This window comes from Danio rerio, chromosome 23 (assembly GCF_049306965.1).
Source record: "Danio rerio strain Tuebingen ecotype United States chromosome 23, GRCz12tu, whole genome shotgun sequence".
Classification (NCBI taxonomy): Eukaryota; Metazoa; Chordata; class Actinopteri; order Cypriniformes; family Danionidae; genus Danio; species Danio rerio.
This window is the reverse complement of record NC_133198.1, coordinates 7625001-7649046: the sequence shown is the minus strand read 5'-3', so window position 1 is coordinate 7649046 and position 24046 is coordinate 7625001. Positions and strand designations below refer to the sequence as shown.

At 35.4% G+C, this 24046-nt stretch overlaps 1 protein-coding gene across 3 annotated transcripts in view; it reads right to left on the bottom strand.

Annotated features, from left to right (window-relative positions):
* The window catches only part of tm9sf4 (transmembrane 9 superfamily protein member 4), a 31994-nt gene that overhangs the window by 5146 nt on the left and 2802 nt on the right, over nucleotides 1-24046 (bottom strand). For 2 of the 3 annotated variants that reach the window (XR_012398269.1, NM_200510.2), the window contains exons 2-16: nucleotides 23271-23378; nucleotides 20908-21007; nucleotides 20625-20793; nucleotides 18316-18460; nucleotides 17954-18077; nucleotides 12845-12963; nucleotides 12649-12760; nucleotides 10197-10267; nucleotides 9973-10105; nucleotides 8254-8335; nucleotides 8086-8161; nucleotides 7912-7995; nucleotides 2878-3053; nucleotides 1522-1585; nucleotides 1104-1223 (exon numbers count right to left, since the gene is read on the bottom strand). Coding sequence is in view for 1 of the 3 variants with exons in the window: in NM_200510.2 (NP_956804.2) it covers nucleotides 1104-1223; nucleotides 1522-1585; nucleotides 2878-3053; nucleotides 7912-7995; nucleotides 8086-8161; nucleotides 8254-8335; nucleotides 9973-10105; nucleotides 10197-10267; nucleotides 12649-12760; nucleotides 12845-12963; nucleotides 17954-18077; nucleotides 18316-18460; nucleotides 20625-20793; nucleotides 20908-21007; nucleotides 23271-23378 (1683 nt within the window). In the remaining 2 variants the exon portion in view is untranslated. Of the gene's footprint in view, nucleotides 1-427; nucleotides 1224-1521; nucleotides 1586-2877; nucleotides 3054-7911; nucleotides 7996-8085; nucleotides 8162-8253; nucleotides 8336-9972; nucleotides 10106-10196; nucleotides 10268-12648; nucleotides 12761-12844; nucleotides 12964-17953; nucleotides 18078-18315; nucleotides 18461-20624; nucleotides 20794-20907; nucleotides 21008-23270; nucleotides 23379-24046 lie in introns of all 3 variants that reach the window. The other variant, XR_012398270.1, reaches the window with a different exon arrangement.

The following is a 24046-nucleotide window of genomic DNA, read 5'->3' as shown; positions in this document are numbered from 1 at the left end:
AGCTGCGCCACTGAGACTGTTAAGGGTACTACATACAACAGTTTACACCTATAAATCACACTATTTCTCTTTTACCTCCACAGTGCGATGTTCAGACCCAACTGTGTTAACCGCATCAGCTAAACTCTCCCCACTCTATTTTTTTCTTTTGTTGTCAATTCCGGAGGACAAACTTGCAAATAACACTGCTTTCCTCCGGTCTACCTCCGAAAGCAGCACCTTCAATTCACATTCTGTTCAAAGTTTCTCTTTTTGCTTGCTTTTGCCATTGCTTTTTCGTTGGGTTTTGCCAAAGTACAGTCATTTGCATATTCATATGGGGGAGGAGGCAGGGAGGGGTTTTGCGCTCGTGCATGTTGCACTCAGTTTCACGTTCATTCGGATGTACAAAAGAATATATTTCCACGCAAGTCTTCGTACATGAGGCCCCTGGGGTCTGTTCTTCGTAGGTGGATTACTCAATTAGCTAGTTTTGGATATTGATGATTTGACATGATCCAGGATCAATTAGTTCTTCAAAACTCATCTAAGAGTTGTTGTCATAGCAACAATTCTGGTAGCTCAAAGCAGGGGTCCGTTCTTCGTACCTCGCTTAAATGATCTAAGATGATTTGGCAGATCCTGGATCTTTTCATCTTGATAACTGATCTCTGGCTAATTTGGTCCTTCAAAAAAAGTTTGTGAATCAGATTAAAATGTCTGGATGAACTGATCTGAGATCGCTGCATGTGTTGTGATCTATACATCCTCGAAATTATGATCAGCAATGCAACGATTGGCTGACGGCACAGCAGTGTAATGACATCATCTGATTAATATTCAATTATCCATGTGAGAAAAATTACATAAAATTAGCAGCAAACAGTTTGTTAAATATGACACGCAATATCTTTCCACATTTGTTGAACCCAGTATAAAACGAATCAAATTGCAAAATGTAAAAATACAATAATGATTAATCTACACAAACATAAAGTAATCATGTAAATATACAATGTTCTGAATAGTTAGACATTAAAAAAAGTACACATCGTTTAAGCAAATACTTAAAGTTCCAAATATGAAACTAATCAGTTTTCTTTTGTCTGTGATCATATACCTACCTCTGCACATAGCTGGAAGTACACCATCACAATGCTGATTTGAGAGCAGGAAACCACAAGAATAATAAAGACGAGGAAGAGGAATCCAAACAGGTAATAAAACTGGTTCTCCCAGATAGCCTATAAATGAGCAGACCTCAATGTAAAGCATCAATATGTGTACAATTTTAGATAGAGTATGCAGTGTTTACCCATAAAACACAGGTATCAAACTCCCCAGGGATACAGCTCTGCATAGTTTAGCTTTACCCTAATTAAACACACCTGATCAAACTAATTGAGTCCTTCAGGCTTGTTTGAAACATACAGGTAAGTGTGTTAAAGCAGGGAATTAGAACTAAACTGTGCAAAGCGGCGGCCCTTAAAGAACTGGACTTGACGCCTGTGCTATAAACTATGTACATTTAGTGTTACTTACACTAAATATGAAGAAGAGCTCAATGAACATGGCACCAAAAGGCAGGATTCCTGCCATCAGGATGCTAAAGAGAGAGAACAAATAAAAGTCATTTGAGCATGAAGTCAATATTGAAGTCAATCTTTTTTTTTTATGTAATAGTGCAGTGTATATTAAAAATTATGCATCCATGCAAATCTCTTATTATTTCACATTCACATGCCTTTAGACTGTGACTGATGCCACGGTCACACTAGTTTTTCAGCATGCAAAATTCTGTTATACGTTGCTGCAAAAAGGTGTGGGATTTTTTAAAAAAAGCAGGCGATTGGTCCATATTTTACATTTCTGTCCAAAGAGGTCATGTTTTGATCCTCGATTAATCTCACGCAGTCATGTAATGCGATTTTGCAGGTCAGAGTTCACCAAGCTTAAACTTGCTACACAGCGAACTGTGAAATTTGTTGCACAAGCTTGCGTTTCTGGTCTGTTGCATTCGCATGTGTATGAACAGAAGTCTATGGGGCGAAAAGTGTGATGGGTGCCGATGCCAATTATAGTCATGATTCTGCAAATTAATTGCTAATATTTGAAGCTGGTTTTTAGCATACTATTGATAAAAAATTCATACTTCATAACATACTAGATATTGAAAGATACAACTATTCCGCTTAAAGTGCATTTTAAAGGCTTAACTAGGTTAATGAGTTGTATGCACAGCTAGAGTTTTAAAGCCATCGATAAACGTCTGGAGAAAGCTTATGTGACTTTTCAAATTTCACAGGTTGTTTTTACAGCGTTGATGTTGTAATGTAATTACAATACATTCAGCTAAATAGACTTAAGCATTCATTTAGTTATTCAATCATAAAACGGGATGAAAGACCATTGTAACCGATTGCGTCATCGGTAGCGACAGACTAGCGCAGAAATTCCATAAAATATTCCATATTTTTAAGACTTTGTGGCGGAAATGGGATTTTTTTTTTTTTGTCCGATCTGAGACCCACTCCATATCGTATATCTAACAGGGAGTGAATATTGCTGTTTTTAAAGAAATTAGATATTAAATTTGACAATTTTGTAATGGAAAGACAGTTCACTAGAAGCCCTTGGGCTGCCTGGCTGAAAATTAAAAGACAACAACAGTGGTTTGTTCTGTAGTGAATCAAAAAAAAAAAATTCTTAACAAAACCCAACACTACTAAAATGACAAAACAAAGACCTAACATACTTTTTTTCTTGTTTGAGAAGCCGCTTTACTAGATCAAGTCAAAAAAGAAAGACTATCAGAACTTTTAAAGTGCAATTAAGAAAGTACAGTTGGTGAATGTCACCTACTCGCATTCTAACAAACACAATAATGAGATGACCTACCCGACAAACTTGTTCATGTACCAGCGCTGCTCAGGGACCTGTCGAGGGATCTGATTGGTGCGGACTGGATTGTCATATGGCTGCTTGCGAAAACCAAAGTAATAGCCCAGATACACGAGAGGCAACGAGATACCAAACCACATGCACAACAGAGCCAGCATCGTAGTGAAAGGAACCTGAGATGTGAGAAAATGGCAGTCAGTGTACAAAAACATTCACTGCGAACAAAAGAAAGCTTCATGATAAAGAGTGAAGTGTTCTAGTCTAAAACAGATGGCTGCTTTTTTAAAGTATCACACAACTGCCTTATTATAGTTTTTTCAAAATTGCTAAAACATGCTTGGTGAAACCTGGATCCACTCGATCTTCATCATCACATTCTTAGCACAGCAGAAGTCTTTTCTTGCAAATGCTTCAACACTTTTTTTTCCCACACACATTTATAATGCCTTTTTTAAAACTCTCACACAACGTTGTGGTTTTTTAACCTGTGGTCAGCAACTATTGGGATGTTTAAGTGAAAAAAAAAAAAAGAAATTGTTATTAGGCGTTCACTAGTCTTATCTTTAATAAGAACTCGCTAATTTAAAACATTTCTTGCAGAATACAGGTCAACACGCATTATGGCTTCCAAAGTTGCTATAGTTACAATCAACAAGGTCACATTTGTATTTGCTCAAATCTAACACCGATTGTTTAGGAGTGGGACCAAACATAACTATATACTATGAAAAAAAATGTTGCCAGTTTTTTTCAGTGAAGATAATTAATTGTCCTTTGTCTGAGTAAGTTACCAACTCAACACTAATGATGGACTCATTTAAAAATCACAGGGAGGTCAAAGAAACATTGTTTGGTTTAGGGCAAAGGTCTTAAACTCAATTCCAGGAGGGCTGCAGCTTTGCATGGTTTAGCTGTAACTCACACCTGCTTAATAGTGTCTAGTGTTCTTGAACACCTTGATTAGTTCTATCAGCTTTGTTTGATTAGGGTTGGAGCAAAACTGTGCAGAGCTGCGGCCCTCCAGGAATAAAGTTTAAAACCTATGGTTTAGGGCAGGGGTCGGCAACCCGCGGCTCTAGAGCCGCATGCGGCTCTTTAGCGCTGCCCCAGTGGCTCCCTGGAGCTTTTTCAAAAAATGTTTGAAAACGGAAAAAGATGGGGGAGGTAAATATATTTTTGTTTTAATATGGTTTCTATAGGAGGACAAACAATCTTAACGTTTTCCAATGCTGTAAAAGTGTGTAGAATATTTATTTTCAACATTTCTGTCAACGAAGATTTGCGTCATAGCCTGCGACACATGGAATAGGCAGGTGGCTGTTGTAAACAATCCGGCGGCTGTGTGTTGCGCCATGGAGCGTAAGCTGTCTTTGCCAAAGATGTACAGCGGGGCACGCTCTCTCTTTTTCCCTCCCTGAGAGAATTCATAGAAGCCAATCCTGATCACTCACTCAACGGTGATTGTTTACAAGGTGCGATCGTTGATATGCAAACTGCATTTGGGAGCAGATTTTGCGAGTGGCGAAAGGAAAATACGAGACTGTCTTTCCTTGACACACACCCTTGGAGATTGACCCTTCCTTGTTGAGCACATTCCCAGTAAGGGGCACGTTATGCACGTTCATTTTGATGTTGTTTTTTGGAATCGTCAAAATAAAAAACATCAAAAATATGATTTCTTTACTGCATTTCTTTAATTTCATCAAAGCAAAACATGATGCATTAATATTGTAATGAAGTTAAACTTTAACATTAAACATAATTCATTAATATTGTAATGAAGTTAAACTTGAGACGGCATCGTACAACAGAGTAGTCACGTGGTGCGTCATTCTCTACAGGATGCACTGCAGGGTAAAAAAACATTTAATCATAAAGGCTCAGTATGTATTTGTAGCCAACCAAATCATTTTTATAGTAGACTAATATAGCTAATATAAATACATACAGCATGTGTTGCCTTCATTATAAGGCTTATATAAGGCTTTTAATTTTGTGCGGCTCCAAACATATTTGTTTTTGTTTTTTTGGTCCAGTATGGCTCTTTCAACATTTTGGGTTGCCGACCCCTGGTTTAGGGGGACATGGTATAAAAAAATTGAAACCACTGCAAAAGTACAACATTTATTTACAGCTGATAGAAAGTACTTGCACTATAATGAATACTTAATGCTACTTGTTTGCACATCTTCTTTTCAATAAGCAATCAGTCCTCATTTATATACAGTTAAAAATAATAACAGAATTATTAGCCCCCCTTTGAATTACTTTTTCTTTTTTAAATATTTCCCAAATGATGTTGAACAGAGCAAGGAAATGTTCACAGTATGTCTGATAATATTTTTTCTTCTGGAGAAAGTCTTATTTGTTTTATTTCGGCTAGAATAAAAGGAGCTTTTAATTCTTTTAAAGACATTTTAAAGGTCATTATTTGCCACTTTAAGCTATATTTTTTCGATAGTCTACAGAACAAACCCATCGTTATACAATAACTTGCCTAATTACCCTAACCTGCCTAGTTAACCTGAAAAAACCTAGTTAAGCCTTTAAATGTCACTAAAAGCTGTATAGAAGTAATTAAAAAAATATCTAGTCAAATGAGTTATTAAAACTATTAGGTTTAGCAATTTGTTGAAAAAAAAAATATATATATATATATATATATTGAAAGGATTTCGGCTTTCCAATCCGTCTCATCATGGACCAACGTTTATCCTTTTCATCATCCTGTTTCTCATAGTTTGTTTTATTAAATATAGTTATTTTGATTATTTGAATGAATATTTACCTTTGAATTGATTTTAACTAATTATAAGTTGACACATTGCTTAATATAAGAATGTTCAGTGCATTTGCCTGTCTCTTTATAACTACTTTCAGGAGCCACCAAACTGGTTAGAGGTCTCAGAGACCTTGAGAGGAACTGAGGGCTGAGGACTGGAATCAATTGTTTCTATTGTTATGTTAATACTATCTAAAATGCCTAAAGTGATTTTGCTATTTTTACGGTTAATTCTTTTAAAGTGATTCTACTTTTTATTTTTATTCAAGATAGACTTTGTGTATTAAGGATATTATAACTGCCTGAATGTAGATCATACCGGTTTTTAACCAGTTTTGATAAAGACGGCAGAGTACACTCAGTCTTGCATAAGAAACAGATTGTACTTGAGGTGTGTGTGTTCTATTTGATTGTGGATCCGTTTTACAGGTCTGGAGTCAGCTCTAAACAGTCTAGTGGATGTCTGACGTTTATGCTTTAGATATTGTTCAGAATTGTACGCACAAAGCCCACGTGGATATTTTACTAGTCTATCTGTGTTTTAACCAATCAGGTTAGAACACCTATATGTATGACGCAGTTAATCACGTTATGTGAGAGTATAATTAGTATTGATTGGTGACTGTAAGTAGAGCGGCCTAGGAACTCATTGGAGCTGGCTTCTGCTGATGAAATTGCAAACTATCTTTAGTAAACTTTATTTATTTATTTGAATCTCTGACTCCAGCTCTTCTTCACTGACAGACTGGTCATTCTTTGGGTTAAACTGTATGCCATCCCTACAATATATATATATCTCCATCACACTATAACAGTTCTGTCTGGTTCTCGAATCTGATTGGGTGTGATATTCTGCAATAACAGTACTCGTCGTACAGCTTCCTCACCCTTCTGTATTACCCCGTCAACATAAAGTGACGGAAGATCAATAAACCCACTAAAGTTTAACAAATATTGCAGCTGTTGGACAACATAACGAACTTTTGAAGCTTTTTTTTTAAGCAAGAATGCAGTTGTTTAGATTACAACTATATAGTTTATTTAAGAGGATAGTGCCTATTTTAAGTATTTACAATTTCAGAGATAAAGCGCGTCTGCATTCATTAGTCTGTCATTGAGCAGAGCAAAGATGGTTGACGTTCCGCTACAAGATAGCAACAGAGACAGCATAATAAGCCCTTAGAGGAGAAAAACTCTGCGCAATTTCAAACTACAGCTGATCAAAACTTTAAAAAGCAGGTAAGTGACTTTCTAAGTCGATCTCTTTCTTTTGTATGTTGTTGTGCTGTATTTTACCATACTGGTAGTGTTTTACCATCACTGGTAGTGTTTCTGATATAGTGTTTGCTATGCTTTGGCTTTTATAGGGTTAATTATTGTGATATCCCGATTGCAACAGAGAAATACTGGGAAATGTCTGTAGACTGATGACATTTCAAGTTGTTCAGCCTTATAATCTTAATGTAAGCAAAATCACCTGCTTTGTCATCACTTTAGACATTATGCTAGAGAATCATTCAAATACTTGCTCTAAAGTGATGTTTGTGAAGTAGCAACGATTTCTGCTGTTCTGAGTTCAGCTGCAAATGTGATTGAATGGTGGAAGCAGTTCCTCATACAAAAGGATTTTCAGACTCAGTGTTTGATTTTCTTTTTTATACACACGATTATGCCGTTGAACTGTTGTATAAATGCAATATCACACTCGTAGCAACTTGATACGGCTGTATATCGTTACTGGTGGGACACTAACGCATGCCTCCCATTAGTTCCGATATACAGCTATATCGCACTTCTACTCATGTGATGTTGCTCAAATATTTTGCAATATTTTTCCATTAATGAATTTGGACGTGACTAACATTTCCATGTTAATTATGCACTGGTAGGAGTGTCTGTGTTTTACAAAAACCAATAGAAGGGGTGGTGATTTTTCCTCCTAAGCATTTGAATTTAAAAATGATTTCTTATTGATTTTGTTGTCCATTGTGTAAAGACTAATAGAAAAAAAATTTATTTCACCGCAAGTTTGTGGTGTTTGATTACAATATAATCATGGTTGTAATGTTTTTGAATGTTGGACCATTTTGCAAACAAAACAAGCGATTTTGTGAATTTGAGCTTCATTTCAGCCGATGAGTTTACAAATGTGATATTGGAGTAGACAAGGAAGCAATTAAATAAAACTATAACAAATGCAGCCTAAAGATTGCTTAAAAAACAACATAAACATGTGAATGAACACTTACTGCGCCAGAAGAATGCTCTCCCCAGATGAAACAGTTCAAAACGAAACAGATGCCAAAGACGACAGCTGGGTAAAGAGTTGCTGTCTAGAAGGACAAACATCCACAATGTCTTAGCACTTTCAAATCATTATTCTTTCAGCCTAAATGCAATACATTGAATGGAAGAATACTCACGCAGAAAGCCCCTTTCTTCCATCTGTGGCCTTTAAGAGTGCGGTAGAGTCTTCCGGCAAAATATCCTCCAAACAAACTGTAGGACCATATGATTGGATTGAGTGTGTAGAAATGAAATGCTTGAAAATCCTAAATCTATTACATGCACATCATGGTTTGATTGTTTACCCCATGAACATGAAGAGGAAGCAGGCTGTCGTCATCAGAGCTCCTCGGCTGGATGGTGACAACATTCCCAGCATCGCCACAACTGCAAAACGAACACAGTTTCAGCATATCAAGGAGTTAAAAACAATAAAAATCCAAAAAAATAAACATTCAAGCAGTCGATAATAAACGACTGGTAGACGTGTGTGAAATTTGTAATTGTTTTGATGACATCGATTATAATCACTCAAGTTTGAAAAAAGTACATAGAAAATCTTGAACATCCAGAAGACTGGCCTTTTCTTGCCATCTTCACAAGTTTGATTACAAGTGATATCGATTTTATCCAACAGTTAGGGTGGTAACACGAGTACACACAAGTAGTAAGGTAACACCAGGTACATAAAAATACATGGAGAGCAAATATTATTGTAAAGAAGATAATTAAACAAAATTATTAAATAAAAGTTGCTAAAAGATTTATTGTTTTTTGGTGACTGGATGAGTGTTGGCCCAATTGGGTGGCTTTTCATGGATATAGGAAAAACTATGACCCATTTAAAAAAACATATAATACCCAGATACCCTGATTATATTTCAGACACAATTTTGTCTATTTGTATATCTTACCAGTGAAAATAATCCCAAACAAAGCTAGATCGCAACATTTGCACTGCTGAGAGAAATAATGTGATATTCATGATTCAATCCATTTTAGAACAAATTGTTTAATTCAATTACTCATTCATAAAGGCTTCATTTTTTTTTTTGAATTATTAAAATACTCTATTTAAGGAACACAGTTTAGCACTGCTAAAAACCAACAATTGTCTTTTTAGGTCTTAAATCAGTTGGGTCTGCCAAACACCCTGAAGTATAAATTGGGCTTAATGGACATCTGTGACACAGTTTTCACTTAATCACAATTTTGTTGTTTACATAAAGACACTAAAGGCTCGTACACATCAGGACGCTTTTCATTTGTGTTTATCGTCAGCGTTTTACGAGGCGCTTTTCCATATTCAAACCCAAGCGATTTTTGCTGGCGTTAAGCAGAAGAAAATCACTCATTGACGTTGGATGGCGCTACACAACTTTAAGCTTCTGACACCCGCTTACAACACAGAAGAAGAGGAAAGGAAGTTCACACGCTTCTTGTTAAAGTTGCTGGTGACTCGAACAAGCATGGATTGTTCAAGCAGCTCCAGCTCTGGCAATTAAGAAATGATTGTTGTTCACCAGAGCAATAAGCAGCTTCCCGTTCATATCGCCTCTGCACATCTTCAATGTGCCCTCTCACTGACAGTTTTGCGCTTGAGTGCTGTATACTGTAACTTCAGCAGCTCCGTGCACATGAAAAAAAGTGGCCATCTGAATAGGTGCAGAAGGTTTTGACAGGGTACGTCAAAACAAAAAAAAACGAGCATTAGGCGTTTTTTTTTTTTTAAATGATGCTTTTGTGCGTGGTGTTTTGCGCGTTGGTATGAACAATTACATTGACGCCCTTTATTTAGTCACGAGGCGTTAAACGTTAATGGAAAACCTGAGCAAAAAATGTCTCGGTGTGCACGGGCCTTAAGAGTATCCTTTTAAAAAAAAATTCAAAAGTTGTTAAAAGGTTTGAAAAATGTAAAATATAAATGTATTCAAATAAATGGCCACACCAAATAAGTTTTGCGTTTTAATAAAAACTTTTTAATATAAAAATAAAATAAACAAATACATAAAAATAAGACTCACAGATAACAATGAGAACCATGGAGAACATCTGGATGCCAGAGCCCAACAGGGAGCTAAGTATCATGGGATACTGAGGTGGGCGGAACACATCGCCATGAACGTTCTTCCATCCAGACTCCTCCATTGTGTCCTCCTGTTAGCCAGATAGAGAAAGCAGTGAGATAACATCACAAAAAGAGATCAGGACCAGAAGGTGAACAACCAATCAGTATGGAGCATCTTACAATGTCATCTTCTCTGTTGTAGTTGGCAATGTCCTTCCTCAGGGTCCTGATGATGATCATACTCAGAATGCCTGTTCACAATCACATGCTTAGATGCCAAACACCATCACAAAATAAAACTGCTTAGACCAGTCACTCGAGTATATTCTGCATTTTCTGTGTAACTAGTCACAACTGACTATGTCTCAATCATCACTTGTCAAAACGTTATTGTTGAGACTGCATTGAGAACTTATGTTAATTAGGCTGCCGATAACCCCAAAATAGAATTAAATATAAACTGTGTTTCCGTGTCTGGCATCTAAATAATAAGTTTACAATTTTAATTTTGTGTACATAAACCTTAAAAGGAATTTAAGGCAATTGTTTCTCATGAGGACTTCTGTAACAAAAAATAAAAATCTCAACAGCTCCTTAGGGATTAAACACATCGTTTCAGATGAAGATAAATTTGCGGTAGATGTCTGACGTATGTTTGTAATCTTATGAACCCACAACTATGTCTCAAATGATCATAACATACTTAAATATGGCCCATGGGGTCCAACTTGCTTTGGATTTTTAGCTGTAACCCTGATCGAATTCGTGCTAGAGTTAAACGCATCAGCATCTACTTTGACACAACTGTCATGACAGCAGCCTATTTTTACATCAGTTGTGGTAAGAAAAAAATACTCAATGACTCTGTTGGCTATAATGGCCCGTTTCCACTGAGTACTACGGTACGGTTTGGTACGCTTTTATGGTTGTTTCCAACGTCAAAAGGTACCAAAAAGCGAACAGTTTTGTACCACTTTTTGGGTACCCTTTCCAAAGGGTACCTTGCACAACAAAACGGTATAAAAAGGCGGAGCAAGAGGCAGAAATAAGCGCTTTTGATTTACAGAGATGCATAACTAGCTCAGGCACAAGACAGGAGAATGAAAATAAAGGAAAAACCATTTTTTAATACACAGCCAAGACATTATACTGTAATAATATTTACATATAATAACAAGCCATGGTCGACCCGAGCTTAAACAAACCTTGTTATCCTGATGAGCAGCCACAAAGCCAAGATTAAGAGCAGAATCTACCGTGTCCCGTAGTTGTTTACAAGACTATCTAAATCGCGATCGGTTTCGCTTTCTCCAAAGGGACTTGCCGCACGTCTATATTTAAAATAACAAACTTCTTGAGCTGATGAAAATAATGTGCGCATGATTATTGAAGTGCTTTTGACATTCAATCCTTTTAGAAACGAACAAACATGGGACTGAAGCATGAAAAAAACCAATGAGCAAATGATTGTTTCAGCAACTTAAAACATGAACAAAAAGCCATGTTTAACTATTATCATCGCCTTTTGGACTATTATAAACTCTGAGTGACGGAATTACTGTCTAACAAGAGTTTACATGTGCTGGTGAAGAATAAAGACACAGATGAGACAAAAAACAGTGACTGCAGGCAATATGTTGCACGTCGTTTTAAAACCCAAATAAGGACTAAATGTATGCTGTGTGTAGTTTTTTTGTAATTGGTAACATCAGATACTGTAATGGTCTGTATGTGTTCATATATGTTGCATTTATTTATTAATTTTATATAATTGTGGATGTTAGAGTGGGTTATTAATGTACATTTACACAAGTATTTATGTGTATAAGCATCTTTTTGGTGAGAAGTGCTTGTCATATGACTTGTGTATGACCCGTACAGCTTTACTTTACATTACTTTACTTACTGACATTTCCTTGAGCGAAAATGACGTCGGCTGCAACTTTCTGTCATACACCAAGCCCACCAAAGGGTGTCATTGGTACACTAATAAAGACGACCCGTACCACCACGTAGCATACCACTCAGTGTAAACAAGCCATAAAAATCACCCACTACTACCACCTGTAATTTTAAAATGGCAAAAGATCCCTACCCGAGAAACAATTACTCTCCAAATAGGAGTATAATATAGTATATTTGTACCAAAGTGTATATTTGGCATCAAATAACACATAAAACTAATGTCAGAAAAATGCAGAACCAATGTTTTAAACTGCAAAACTATCATTCAGAATAATGCATCAAATAAAAAGTCAAACATTTGCTTTCTTGTTAAAATAGTGTTGACTGCTATATTTAAAGCAGTAGATACTTATATTTTTGCCCAGGTAACTTTTGTCCTAAAAAAGAAGTTAGTTTCTTGGAAAAAAAAAGTTAATTTTACAAATAAAAGTAATCAATTTTACAGATTAACATTTGTTGACATTAGTGGCCCTACAATATAAGCTGAACTCCAAGTTTTGCCAAATTCTCATCCAAAACACTGATTTGCAGTCTTAAAGTATAGATAACATTAACAGCTTATATTTTATATTTATATTTCAGATTAATGGGAATTTTCCAGCATTGACAAACTTGTTAAAACTTGATAATTATATATTTTTTTCCAGAAAATACTAAATGAAAATACCTGACAGGAAAAACACCACGACTACAGAGTTGATGATGGAGAACCAATGGATCTGCACGTCGCTCATGGTGAGGTACGTGTCCCAACGAGACGCCCATTTCACTTCGCTCTCCTGCAAAGAAGAGAGGCGCTTTAATGAAACCAAGCAGAAAAATAAAGCACAAGTGGATGTTTTGATGAAGGAGTTGTGCCTCACCTGCCAGTGCACAGAGTATGTGAAGAGAATGTTGTTTTCTTTAGACGGGTCGATCTCCTGAGGAACAGGGGCAACTGTTTCAGGTAATGTGCATGTGCCTCGGTCGTCTGCTTTTATATCTACAACACATGACAGAAGCAATAAGGTGAAAGTAAGTACAAATAAAAAAATGTACAGCGTTATAAGGTTTACAATGTACAATATACAGGGTTCATACACGTTTTAACTACTAAAATTCCAAGACTTTTACAGAACTTTCAAGTACATTTTCAAGACATAATGTTTCATGTAATGCCTACATATACATGGTAAATAATAAGAAAAACAATGACGTTCAAATTCATTACAGCATTTCATTTCACACACAACAATCTATTTAGTTTGAACTTTTTATTTAGATTTTGATAATGCTTAAACAGCACTAACAAATGTGAGAGCAGGTTTTTGGGCAAGAACAGAAAAGAAGTAAAGACATTTAAACTATGTTGAAGTTCAGGTTGCACAATATATCGTTTCAGCAATGATATCGCAATATGTGCATCGGCAATAGTCACATCGCAGGATATGCAATGTTGGCATCATAGTTTAATCATAATAGAGTAAAAATGTATAATCTGCATGCATTTTAAATAGATAGTTTAGTCAAAAATTACAAAGATGTTTAATACACCCTTGTTTCAAACATTTATGAGTTTTTTTTTTTAATGAATACAAAAAATATATAATTTAACAACTCCTATAGTATTGAAACAAGTCAAGTGTGAGTAAATAGGGAGTACATTTTAATCGTTGAATAGACTGTTCCTTTAAGGCCTTTGAGTGTGAAAATTTCAATATTTCACATGTTAAAACATAAGGCCACAAGAAATTTACTGTAACTTTAATAAAGATTAAATAATATACAATGAAGATTATGCAGTGTTGATTATTCAATATCTGCACCTGAATAGTGAATACCTGAAAACTTGAATTCTATCTTTACTATATTGTATTTATCTATGCTTGTAATTTATTTGTTATATTTATTTGAGATGCACTCCTCTACAAAATCCACTCAATCAATATATATCAATATATATCACAGAAATACAAAATACCGTAATGTCAGATTTTCTCAATATCGTGCAGCCCTAATTCTAGTATACAGATATTTGTTAAATGAATTTTCATGACTTTGAGGGTTTTTCTGTTTTTCCAAAACGTTTCCAGGCCTGGAAAATGCCATGCCAAAATTCTATGACTTTTCCAGGTTTTCCATGACTGTATAAACCCTGAACATATTAAACATAATAGATATAAATTAAGTGCACTGTAAAATGCAATGTATGTAAAACACAGCCATATCACCGTGCAGCCCAAGACCGGTTACTCACTGAAGCTAAGCAGGGCTGAGCCTGGTTAGTACCTGGATGGGAGACCACTAGGGAACACAAGGTTGCTGATGGAAGTGGTGTTAGTGAGGCCAGCAGGGGGCGCTCAACCTGTGGTCTATGTGAGCCCTAATGCCCCAGTAAAAGTGAAGGGGAAACTACACTGTCAGTGGTTGCCGTCTTTCGGATGAGACGTTAAACCGAGGTCCTGACTCTGTGGTCATTAAAAATCCCATGGCACTTCTCGTGAAAGAGCAGGAGTGTAACCGCAGTGTCCTGGCCAAAGTCCCTCTATCGGCTTATACGATCATGGCCTCCCAATCATCCCCTTCCACCGAATTGGCTCTATCACTGTCTCTCCACTCCACCAATAGCTGGTGTGTGGTGAGCGCACTGGCGCCGTTGTCTTGTGGCTGCCGTGGCATCATCCAAGTGGATGCTACACACTGGTGGTGGTGTGGAGAAACCCCCCCTCATGATTGTGAAGCGCTTTGGGTGTATGGCCATACACAATAAATGCGCTATTTAAATACACATTAGATTACAATTACCTGCCTTTAGTTTTAAACCAGCAAACCAATTGCCTTAAAATTATTAAATAAATGAACCATGTGTTTTAAATTATGATTACAATTAACAATGTAATCAAGAGTTCTGAGTTACACCGGGTTTAACTAACCACTTTATTGTATTGATTTGTACTCTCATATGTATATATGCTCTACATGTAATGTACATATGCAGATATTTGACTGGACTTGTGGATATGTGCAAGAATAGATTTCTCGTGGAGGAATATGATTAAGTATCTGTACAGTTGTGGATGTGCATGTGCATATGTATCTGCATTTCAAATATGTTTCTTTATTATTAATTGCTGGCATGGGAGGGGTTTTGGGGGTTTGTTCTTTAAAAAGTGAAAAACTTTAAATAAAAAATAAAATAAAACTAACAATTTTATTATATAGTGTATTAAAAGAAAATTAACTAAATGAATTGAATCATGTTATTCCAGGCTGCATTTATATGATCAAAAACACAGAAAATATTATGTTGTCATATTTCACCTTAAAATAATAATATTAAAATAATAATTTGAAGAAAATGACAAAAACACAACTTATTCCTGAAACAGAAAAGTTGTCACGTGATAACATTCATTACGGCCAGACTAAATTTCATATAAACATTATTATGTTGAAAAAAATATGAACTGGTGAATAGTGTATTGCAGAAACAATATATAAACACATTTTTTGACAAATTAAAAAACATTTTGTATGAAGAAAAGTGTTTACAGTGATTTGAGCATTTAAAAACAATTTATTTAAGAAAACTCATTCAATTAAAAAACGTAACTCAATTCATAAACAGAAAAAAAAACATTAAATACAGAAAAATAAATGAAAGATTTATGAAAGATATACATAAAAAATACGAAAGTGGCTTACTCAGGACTGAGCAGCTATTACTTAAAGGGCACCTAGGTTACCCCTTTTTCCAGATTTAAGAAGTCTTTTGTGTCAAAAGATAGTGTCTGTATAGTTTCAGCTCAAAACATCCATCAGGATATTTATTAGGGCTGCTCGATTATGGGAAAAATCATAATCATGATTATTTTGGTCATAATTGTTATCACGATTATTCAAAACGATTAACAGTTGAAGTCAAAATTATTCGTCCTTCTGTGAATTTATTTTTATATATAAATATTTCCCAAATGATGTTTAACAGAGGGATTTTTTTTACAGTATTTTCTATAATATTTTTTTCTTCTGGAGAAAGGCTTATTTGTTTTGTTTCAGCTAGAATAAAAGCAGGTTTGAATAATTTGAAACCTATTTTAATAGCTCGATATTATTAGCCCCTTTAAGCAATATATATGTTTGATTGTCTGCAGAAGAAACTACTGTTATACAATGACTTATCTATTTACCCTTATTAAGCCTTTGAATGTCACTGTAAGCTGAATATCTTGAAAAACATCTAGTAAAATATAATGTGCTGTCATCATAGCAAAGATAAAATAAATCAGTTATTAGAAATTAGTTATTAAATCTGTTATGTTTAAACTGTGCTTTAAGCATCTTCACTGCATTTTTGATTTTATTATTGATTAATAATAAAAACAGTCTGCAGCAGCAGGAATATCGCACGCTGTCACTTTAAGAATAGTGCGGCTCTGATATGGTTTCTCTTTCTCGTGTCTTTTGATTCTCAACTTGTTTGTTTATTACACAAATGAGGGTTAATATGAATAATCACTAAACACCGCGCTCTGACACAAATGTGCATGTATTTGACCATTAAAGCGCTCACATTAAGATTGCGTTAGATGTTTGTGTGTGCTCTCCTGTCCGAGGCTAAGCGTGGCGCGCGCAAACACACATACTCTACCTGTCCGAGGCTAAGCACGGCGCACGCACACACACAACAGCATGTGCTCTTTTGCGCTTTTAAAAATATGAATGATGCGCATCCCGTGCTGCAAAAGTTACATTACAGCACATGCTTTTAGTCATTTTCACGTGGAATTGAGCTTTGCAGAGGCAAAGAGTTTTCACACGTGTACAACTGGAAAGGGGGCGGTACGTGATGGAATAATCGTTTATCTCGATTAATGGTTTTTCATAATCGTTAAAAGCCAAAATCGAAATCGGATTTTCGATTAATTGCACAGCCCTAATATTTATTATAGCTGTCTGAAGTTTCTGTTTTATAGCTGGTAAAAGCTTGTTGCTGTTTTTTTGGACTGCACCTTTAAGGCTAGTCCTCCCCGCCCACCGTTCCCACGTGCCTATCAGCAGCATGCCTCAATCGCCTCCCCCGGCTCAGGAAGCAGATCTCAGGTAACGCTTGTGGGAAATACTACAATAAGAACTTAACCAATGAGTATTTGATGCATTTGTTGTGGAGTTGCGACGATGAGTCACATACAATGTCGTTACAAAGTACACACACAGTGAGGACACACACATAGCGCAGACAAACACACAGACAGCGTGCGCGTTTAGCTTTGCACACTTTTTGCACACATATGTGACAGGATACAGGTTAATATCCACTGCTGTATGGATATCTGTTATGCTAGTGTACAAAATAAACCTGATTTAACATCCACAAACCGGGATTGAAGCGTCTTCCTTTATAATTGTTCTGACACGCGGCAGTGCTGATGAAGTAAAGTTGAGGTAAATTGCTGTAATTCATTACACACATGCTCTGTTTTAAAACAGTTTAAACTTCTAAAACTCACGCTAGATCACATTTGATGATGATTCTAGCAAACTGAACAGACCTTATATTCCTGGTTGCTTTGCGCACGTCCGGTCTTATTGATATGATTATATCCGTTACTAAGGAGACATGTTAATACGCAGCTGTCAATCAATATTGGTGGGCGTGGGAACCGCACTCCTAGTCAAGTTGCGGTCGGTCTGAAAACCATTCCAATTGGTCCACCATTTTTATTATGTTGTTATATTTAAATAAAAAAATAAAAATAAATAAATAAATAAATAAAGGATTGGGTGTGTTTATATCACCTTAGTATGATGGTCTTTACACTATACCAGCACATATGTCTGTCCAAACAGCTTTAAAAGTAGATTTTTCACCTTAGGTGCCCTTACAACTGAACAGATAACAGAATTTGTGTTTTCTGATGTCTCTACCGATGGAAATTTTTTGCTTTTGTGCAATTTTCATTTGAAATTTCACAGCATTTCTAGAGGCTTACCTTCTAGCTTAACGCTCTTCGGCATAACCTCGAAACGTACAACTCTGTAATTGTGTTCCTCTGCGTCCTCCAACTTTTCTTTGTGGAAGTACAGGATGAATGACAGATGGTTGTGCAAATAGAACTGCAGAGATCACACAATTAGCACTTGTCAACCAATCACGCAATACAAACAATAATATCAAACACTACATTACGTATTGAATTTTAAGCCACATATTTCCATACTAGATTAAAAGAAACAGTTTTAGGTTACTGAATCAATACTCCTAAACAAATAATAGACTATAAGTGGTTGAGAGGTTTCAGAAAGCTAGCTGTTCAATGTCTACATCTCTAGGATGGCATAAATCGATGCTAACCTTGTTGTTTTCAGTAAAGCCGAGCCGGTAGCCATGCTCAAACTGAACATCCTTCAACGTGTCCTTCTTCTGTTCTTCATCTATTGCCTCCTCTTTGTTTGGGTACAGCTCCAGGCGTGTGGCCACAGGGAGATTATCTGCAATGCTGTGCATATGTATGGCTTGTTAATGAAAGCATGACACAAACTACCAAATCAAAACTACACAGATATGAAGCGAAGATTAGTATTTATTAGGGATGCAACGATAAACCGATTTCACTATTAACTACGCTTTAATTTGTCACAGTTAATTAATCGTAAAGGCTTCTCAACACTGCGTTTCTGCCTGGAGCAAAACACAGATACACTACAGACAATTTTAGCCTACCCAGTTCACCTGTACCGCATGTCTTTGGACTGTGGGCGAAACCGGAGCACCCGGAGGAAACCCAAGCCAATACGGGGAGAACATGCAAAGTTGCAAACTTCACATAGAAATGCCAACTGACCCAGCCGAGGCTCGAACCAGCGACCTTCTTGCTGTAAAGCGATTGTGCTACCCACTGTGCCACTGCGACCCCCATTTTTTTTATTTATATCTATGTAAAATTTATTTAAATAATGCTTACTTGTTAATAATGGAAGAGTGTATGATGAAAAGTATTAAAGACAACTAACCTATATTAGTATATAGAGATATCTGTTTTCTATGACTTTTTCAAAACTTTGTAGGTTTTCCTGTTTTTCCAAAAATCTTCCAAGCCTGGAAAATGCCATGTCAACATTCCACATTTTCCATGACCGTATGAACCCTGAAAGTGCTTTTCAATTAGAGGTTCTGCAGCCTTTGACTACATTTGTTCTCTTTAAAAGGGAAATAATCAGCTAATATGTAGCTTAGATTTACATAAGACAAATACAGTTTTTTTATTTATTCATAATTTCATTCAATTATTAATTGTTCTGTCATTTATGTTCACTGTAAATTATTACTTATGTTAAAATGACAACATTTTTTAAGTCCAAAGAGAAATAGACTCTTGTTTGTGATAATTGTGTAATGTATTATTTAGTCAGTGGTAAATAACACTTTAAAATATACAAAGTTTTCATGTGATTTCTAAATTAGTAGCGTTTTGAAATTATTGGATACATAATAATCATGATAACTGTGGTTATCATGTACAACCAAAATCTATATTCTTTGCATCCCTAGTAATTATAGATGCTTGCTTTGATGCATGAATATAAGTTTGTTTGTGGTTGGCCGCTTTTGCTATTTTTGTTTGGTCATTTACATTAGAAATGCATTACAAATGGACGATGCTAAACCAGGGGAGGTTCTAAAGGGTGGCAAAGATTTGTAAGATTAACGCTAAAGGCACAATCACTTTCCCAAACAGTCTGCAGCAACAAAGCAAATGCTAAAATAGAGCGTTCTGACACATTTGGAGTTTTAAGATGTAGTAGAATGCTAAACACCTGTTTGCATTGAATCCAAAAAAATGCTTTTCCATAATAGTCTTTTACACACACACACACACACACACACACACTACTTTGGTTTCACAACCCAAAAAAAAAAAAAAAAAAAAAAAAAAATATATATATATATATATATATATATATATATATATATATATATATATATATATATATATATATATATATATATATATATATATATATATATATATATATATATTTTTTTTTTTTTTTTTTGGGGGGGGGTTGTGAAACCAAAGTAGTATTTAACTTATTAAGTCTTTTATAACAATAACAAAAAAGACAGCAGTAAATGAGTAAGTAGCTAAAATTATTTTGATAAATGTTTGTATTTCTATTTGATCAAAAAAACTTTGCATAATACATTTAGGGGCCATTCAATGAGAACGCACACATAAATAGAAACTCGCAATGTTTGCACTGCCTTCACATTCTTCTGATTGGCCCAGTGCTTTGGAACGAACAGTGATGAGTGAAAATTTAAATGGCACCTAAAAACATGGTGCTCATGTGCAGTGCTTCAAAAGACATGATTGTAATGTTCATGCACATCTGTCAAGCGATTTACACTGAAAAACAATGTAAAATTAGCACATTGGAATAGAAAAGTTCTGTGTGACATAAGGAAAAAAAAAGTCTATTAAAAAGATTGTGAAATGTCTAAAAACTTAATATTTCTAGTGTGTAAAAAAATAAAATAATAACAATGCAGCACTTTGCTTAGGCCCTCATTCCTGACACAAGCAGATCAAAAGTGTATGAACGAATGCACTATACTGGATGTATTTATCTGTTTAATGAAGGGGCAGAGGAAGAACTCACAGGTGGATATAGTACTCTTCCTGGATGCGCTCTGCTAGCAGTTTACTCTCCTCCACTGAGAGTTTGATGGGACTTTCAGGTTTTTTACACAACACCTCACACTTCTTGTCCAGATTCATAAAAACAGTGTATAGTGTGTTTACGATACGATCTCCTCGCAACACCTCACCTGGAAACATATCAGCACCATTATTAAAATGTCCACTACTACAACAAATATTCACTTTATTTGTGTACATACTTCACAATATTTCAAATATATGCCTGCAGTGAATCAACTTACCAAGGTTTTCTGCCTTGTAGACAATATTTTCAGGCTTACAGAAGGGAAGTGAATAGTACTCGTAGGGCAGCTGGGTTCTGGAACTGGTCAATTTCACAGCCTGGCAATTAAATACAGGTAAACACTATAAATACCACAGCATAGATTTAGAAACCTGTTTGATAATTTTGGTTCTTGTGGAATATAATAATTAACTGCATTCACATGTGCATTCTTAAAAGTTTTATGGTTAATGCTCTGACTATGTGCGTAGTCATGTTAACACATTAACCTGGTTTCCTTTGTCGGTGTAAAGCAAAAACTAATCAACAAAGCTAGAATTCCACATAATTATAACTCGCATATAAACACAATAAACTGCATTCTGACAGCTTACTAAAATGCAAATGTGTATGATTTATGTGTCGCTTTGTCAAAGGGCAACACTGCATAATTTTGTTGATGAATGAATCTATTTATGGTTGATGATTCAATAAAATGTTTATAAATACAATTTTAAGAGGCCATTTCCCAGATTTAGTTTTCAGCCAAAAACTGGAAAATAATTTGTCTTTGTGTGTACAACCAGTGTTTTGTGACTGAAAACAGGTAACAAAATGGAAGTTTTTGAAAATGTTGTCCATGTAAAAACCCAAAAATGAGAGTCTTTAAAAACTATGCAGTCATTCAAGTGTAGGGATGCAATGATTAACTGGTTTCACAATTAACTGCGCTTTAATTCGTCAGAGTTAATCGTAAAGGCTTCTCAACACCGCGTTTCTGCCGGAACAAAACTATTGCAATTTAAAAGTTATGCCAATTGTGCGCTAGTTTAAAATTCCGAGGCAAATACTCACGCACACTGGACTAAAGACTGATTCTATGGTTCAGACTATTAACTTAGGGATGTTCACATATTCTGTCATTTGTATGCACAAGTTTGACATTTCCAATGAAGGCACCTGGCTTGCGCAGGCATATTGGCAGCGGAGTGCATGCAGCAGCTTTCCAGGCGCACCTACAAGCTAAAAGTGCAACGAGTGCAGCGAAAGTCACATGACAAGAACTGACCGGTCAGCTTCATAGTTTGTATACACGTTTCTAATCCAAAGATAAAAATACAAAATGAAAAATATCAAACAAGTTTTTTATATTATTAAAAAGTGCCTTTCAGATAGAGGTTCAGCAGACTTTGCCTACATTCGTTCTCTTTAAAAGTGAAATACTTAGCTAATATGTATTTATATTTTATTTATTTATTACTTCACTCATCTACTTATTGTTCTGTCATTTATTTTAAGTGTAAAATTATAACCTTTGTTTAAATGTCAAAAACATTTTTCACTTATTTTTTTAAGTTCAAAGGGAAATGGGCTATTATTTGTTTTTTATTATTATTTTGTGCTGTATTATTTAGTTACCGAGCAGCAATAAATAACATTTTAAAATATAAGTGTCATGTGATTTTCTAAACTACTAGTGTTTTGAAATTGATGAATTCATACTAATCTTGATATCCATGAAATCGAAATTATTCCTCAGATTATAATTGTACAACTAAACCTTGCTCAAGTGCTTGCTAATGTTGATCAACAAAGTGTGGGTTTAGTTTATATAACAACCAAAAGCAGAGACGCATCATACTAGGGCTAAACGATAAGTCACATTGTTAAACAAACCCAAAAATCAATTGTTTTGAAAACTTTGTTGTGCAAACATTATTATTTTTTTTTTAATTGCAAGGAAATTTTTTCATTTATGGCTACATCACTGCACTGCACGTAATAAAAAATAAATCAACCATTTTGATTGAATCATTCAAAAAATTTTAAAACGGGGTTTATTCCACAGATGCCAAAATTGAAAGTCTTTGGAAAATCAGATTCTTGTTTCACACAAAAAACATTTAGATACAGTTGTAAAAACTTTAAACACAAGCGAATAAAGTAATGAACCTGTAAACTGCAAGCTTTCTACTGACATTTTAAATATACTATGCTTTTATATATATTTCTCAAAATAAATTGATCACTTTAATGAGTATAAATAGATCATCACCATTCTTGCACATATTGTACATTTACGTTGCGTCATTAATGATCATTACATAAATGGATAAAATAGGTTATTTCAATGAACTATATTGTTTTCTACAATAAATAGAAGTAAATAGTCTAATTGTATTAAAGTCTGTCAAAGCAAGATGTGTCTGTGTCTAATAACAAGTGGTCAATACATAAGTAGGACCACATAGGACCAAATTCTAAAAGTTGCACAAAACAATAAACCAATAATGTGTCTGGGTGCAATTAAGTCTCAGAGTGAAATTGGCAAATCCCTCTTTTGCAAAACAAATTTGAAAAACAAAGACTCTGAGGCCTCACCTTTATTTCAACGGGGCTGTTCTGGTGGAAATTCATGGGCGCAACCCCTGGTACATAAAAGGGTGCTACGCAAGGCAGCGTGGACACCAATAACAGTGCCCACATCTCCTGTAAACGCAGAGAACACAAACACAGAAAGATTCCTGTCAAATCAACAGATGCTAATACACACAAATGAATATGTGAGGAGGTTAAAACATATCTGCAACTCTCTTGTTCCCATTCCCCCTGCAGGCCTACGCTCACATGTCACTTTAACATTCCAAACCAAAGCCCAATTATGTCATCTACAATGCAACTTTCTGTTTTGAAGATAACAGGAACAAATCTATTTCACTAATAGTGTGTCTAATTGATTCAACAGTAGCGCCTCATAGCAGTTTTAGCAGATTATTATGCACGTAGCTGACATTGATGGAAATATTTGCTGCTGACAAAGGAGGATTTTCCATTGATTGGACTCGGTGCAGTTCATTTTTAGGGGGTTTTCACAATGTCCTTTTTTTTTTTATATCATATTTTGAGGTTCCATGTAAGCCATGCGGGGGGATGTAAACATTGCAGATCACAAATTGACATCTTAAAAAATTCTTCATTTCATCCAAGCACCTTTCAGTACCATTATTTTGCTGTTCTAGTTTGAGCCAGAACAGGCCAGCACAATCCCAATCTAATTTGAAAACAGAATCGATTCAGAACCGCTACAGACAGAATTGCAATGGAACCATTTATCTTTTTTTCTCCCACCCCAACTTCTTCATTCTGTGATTCTGTGA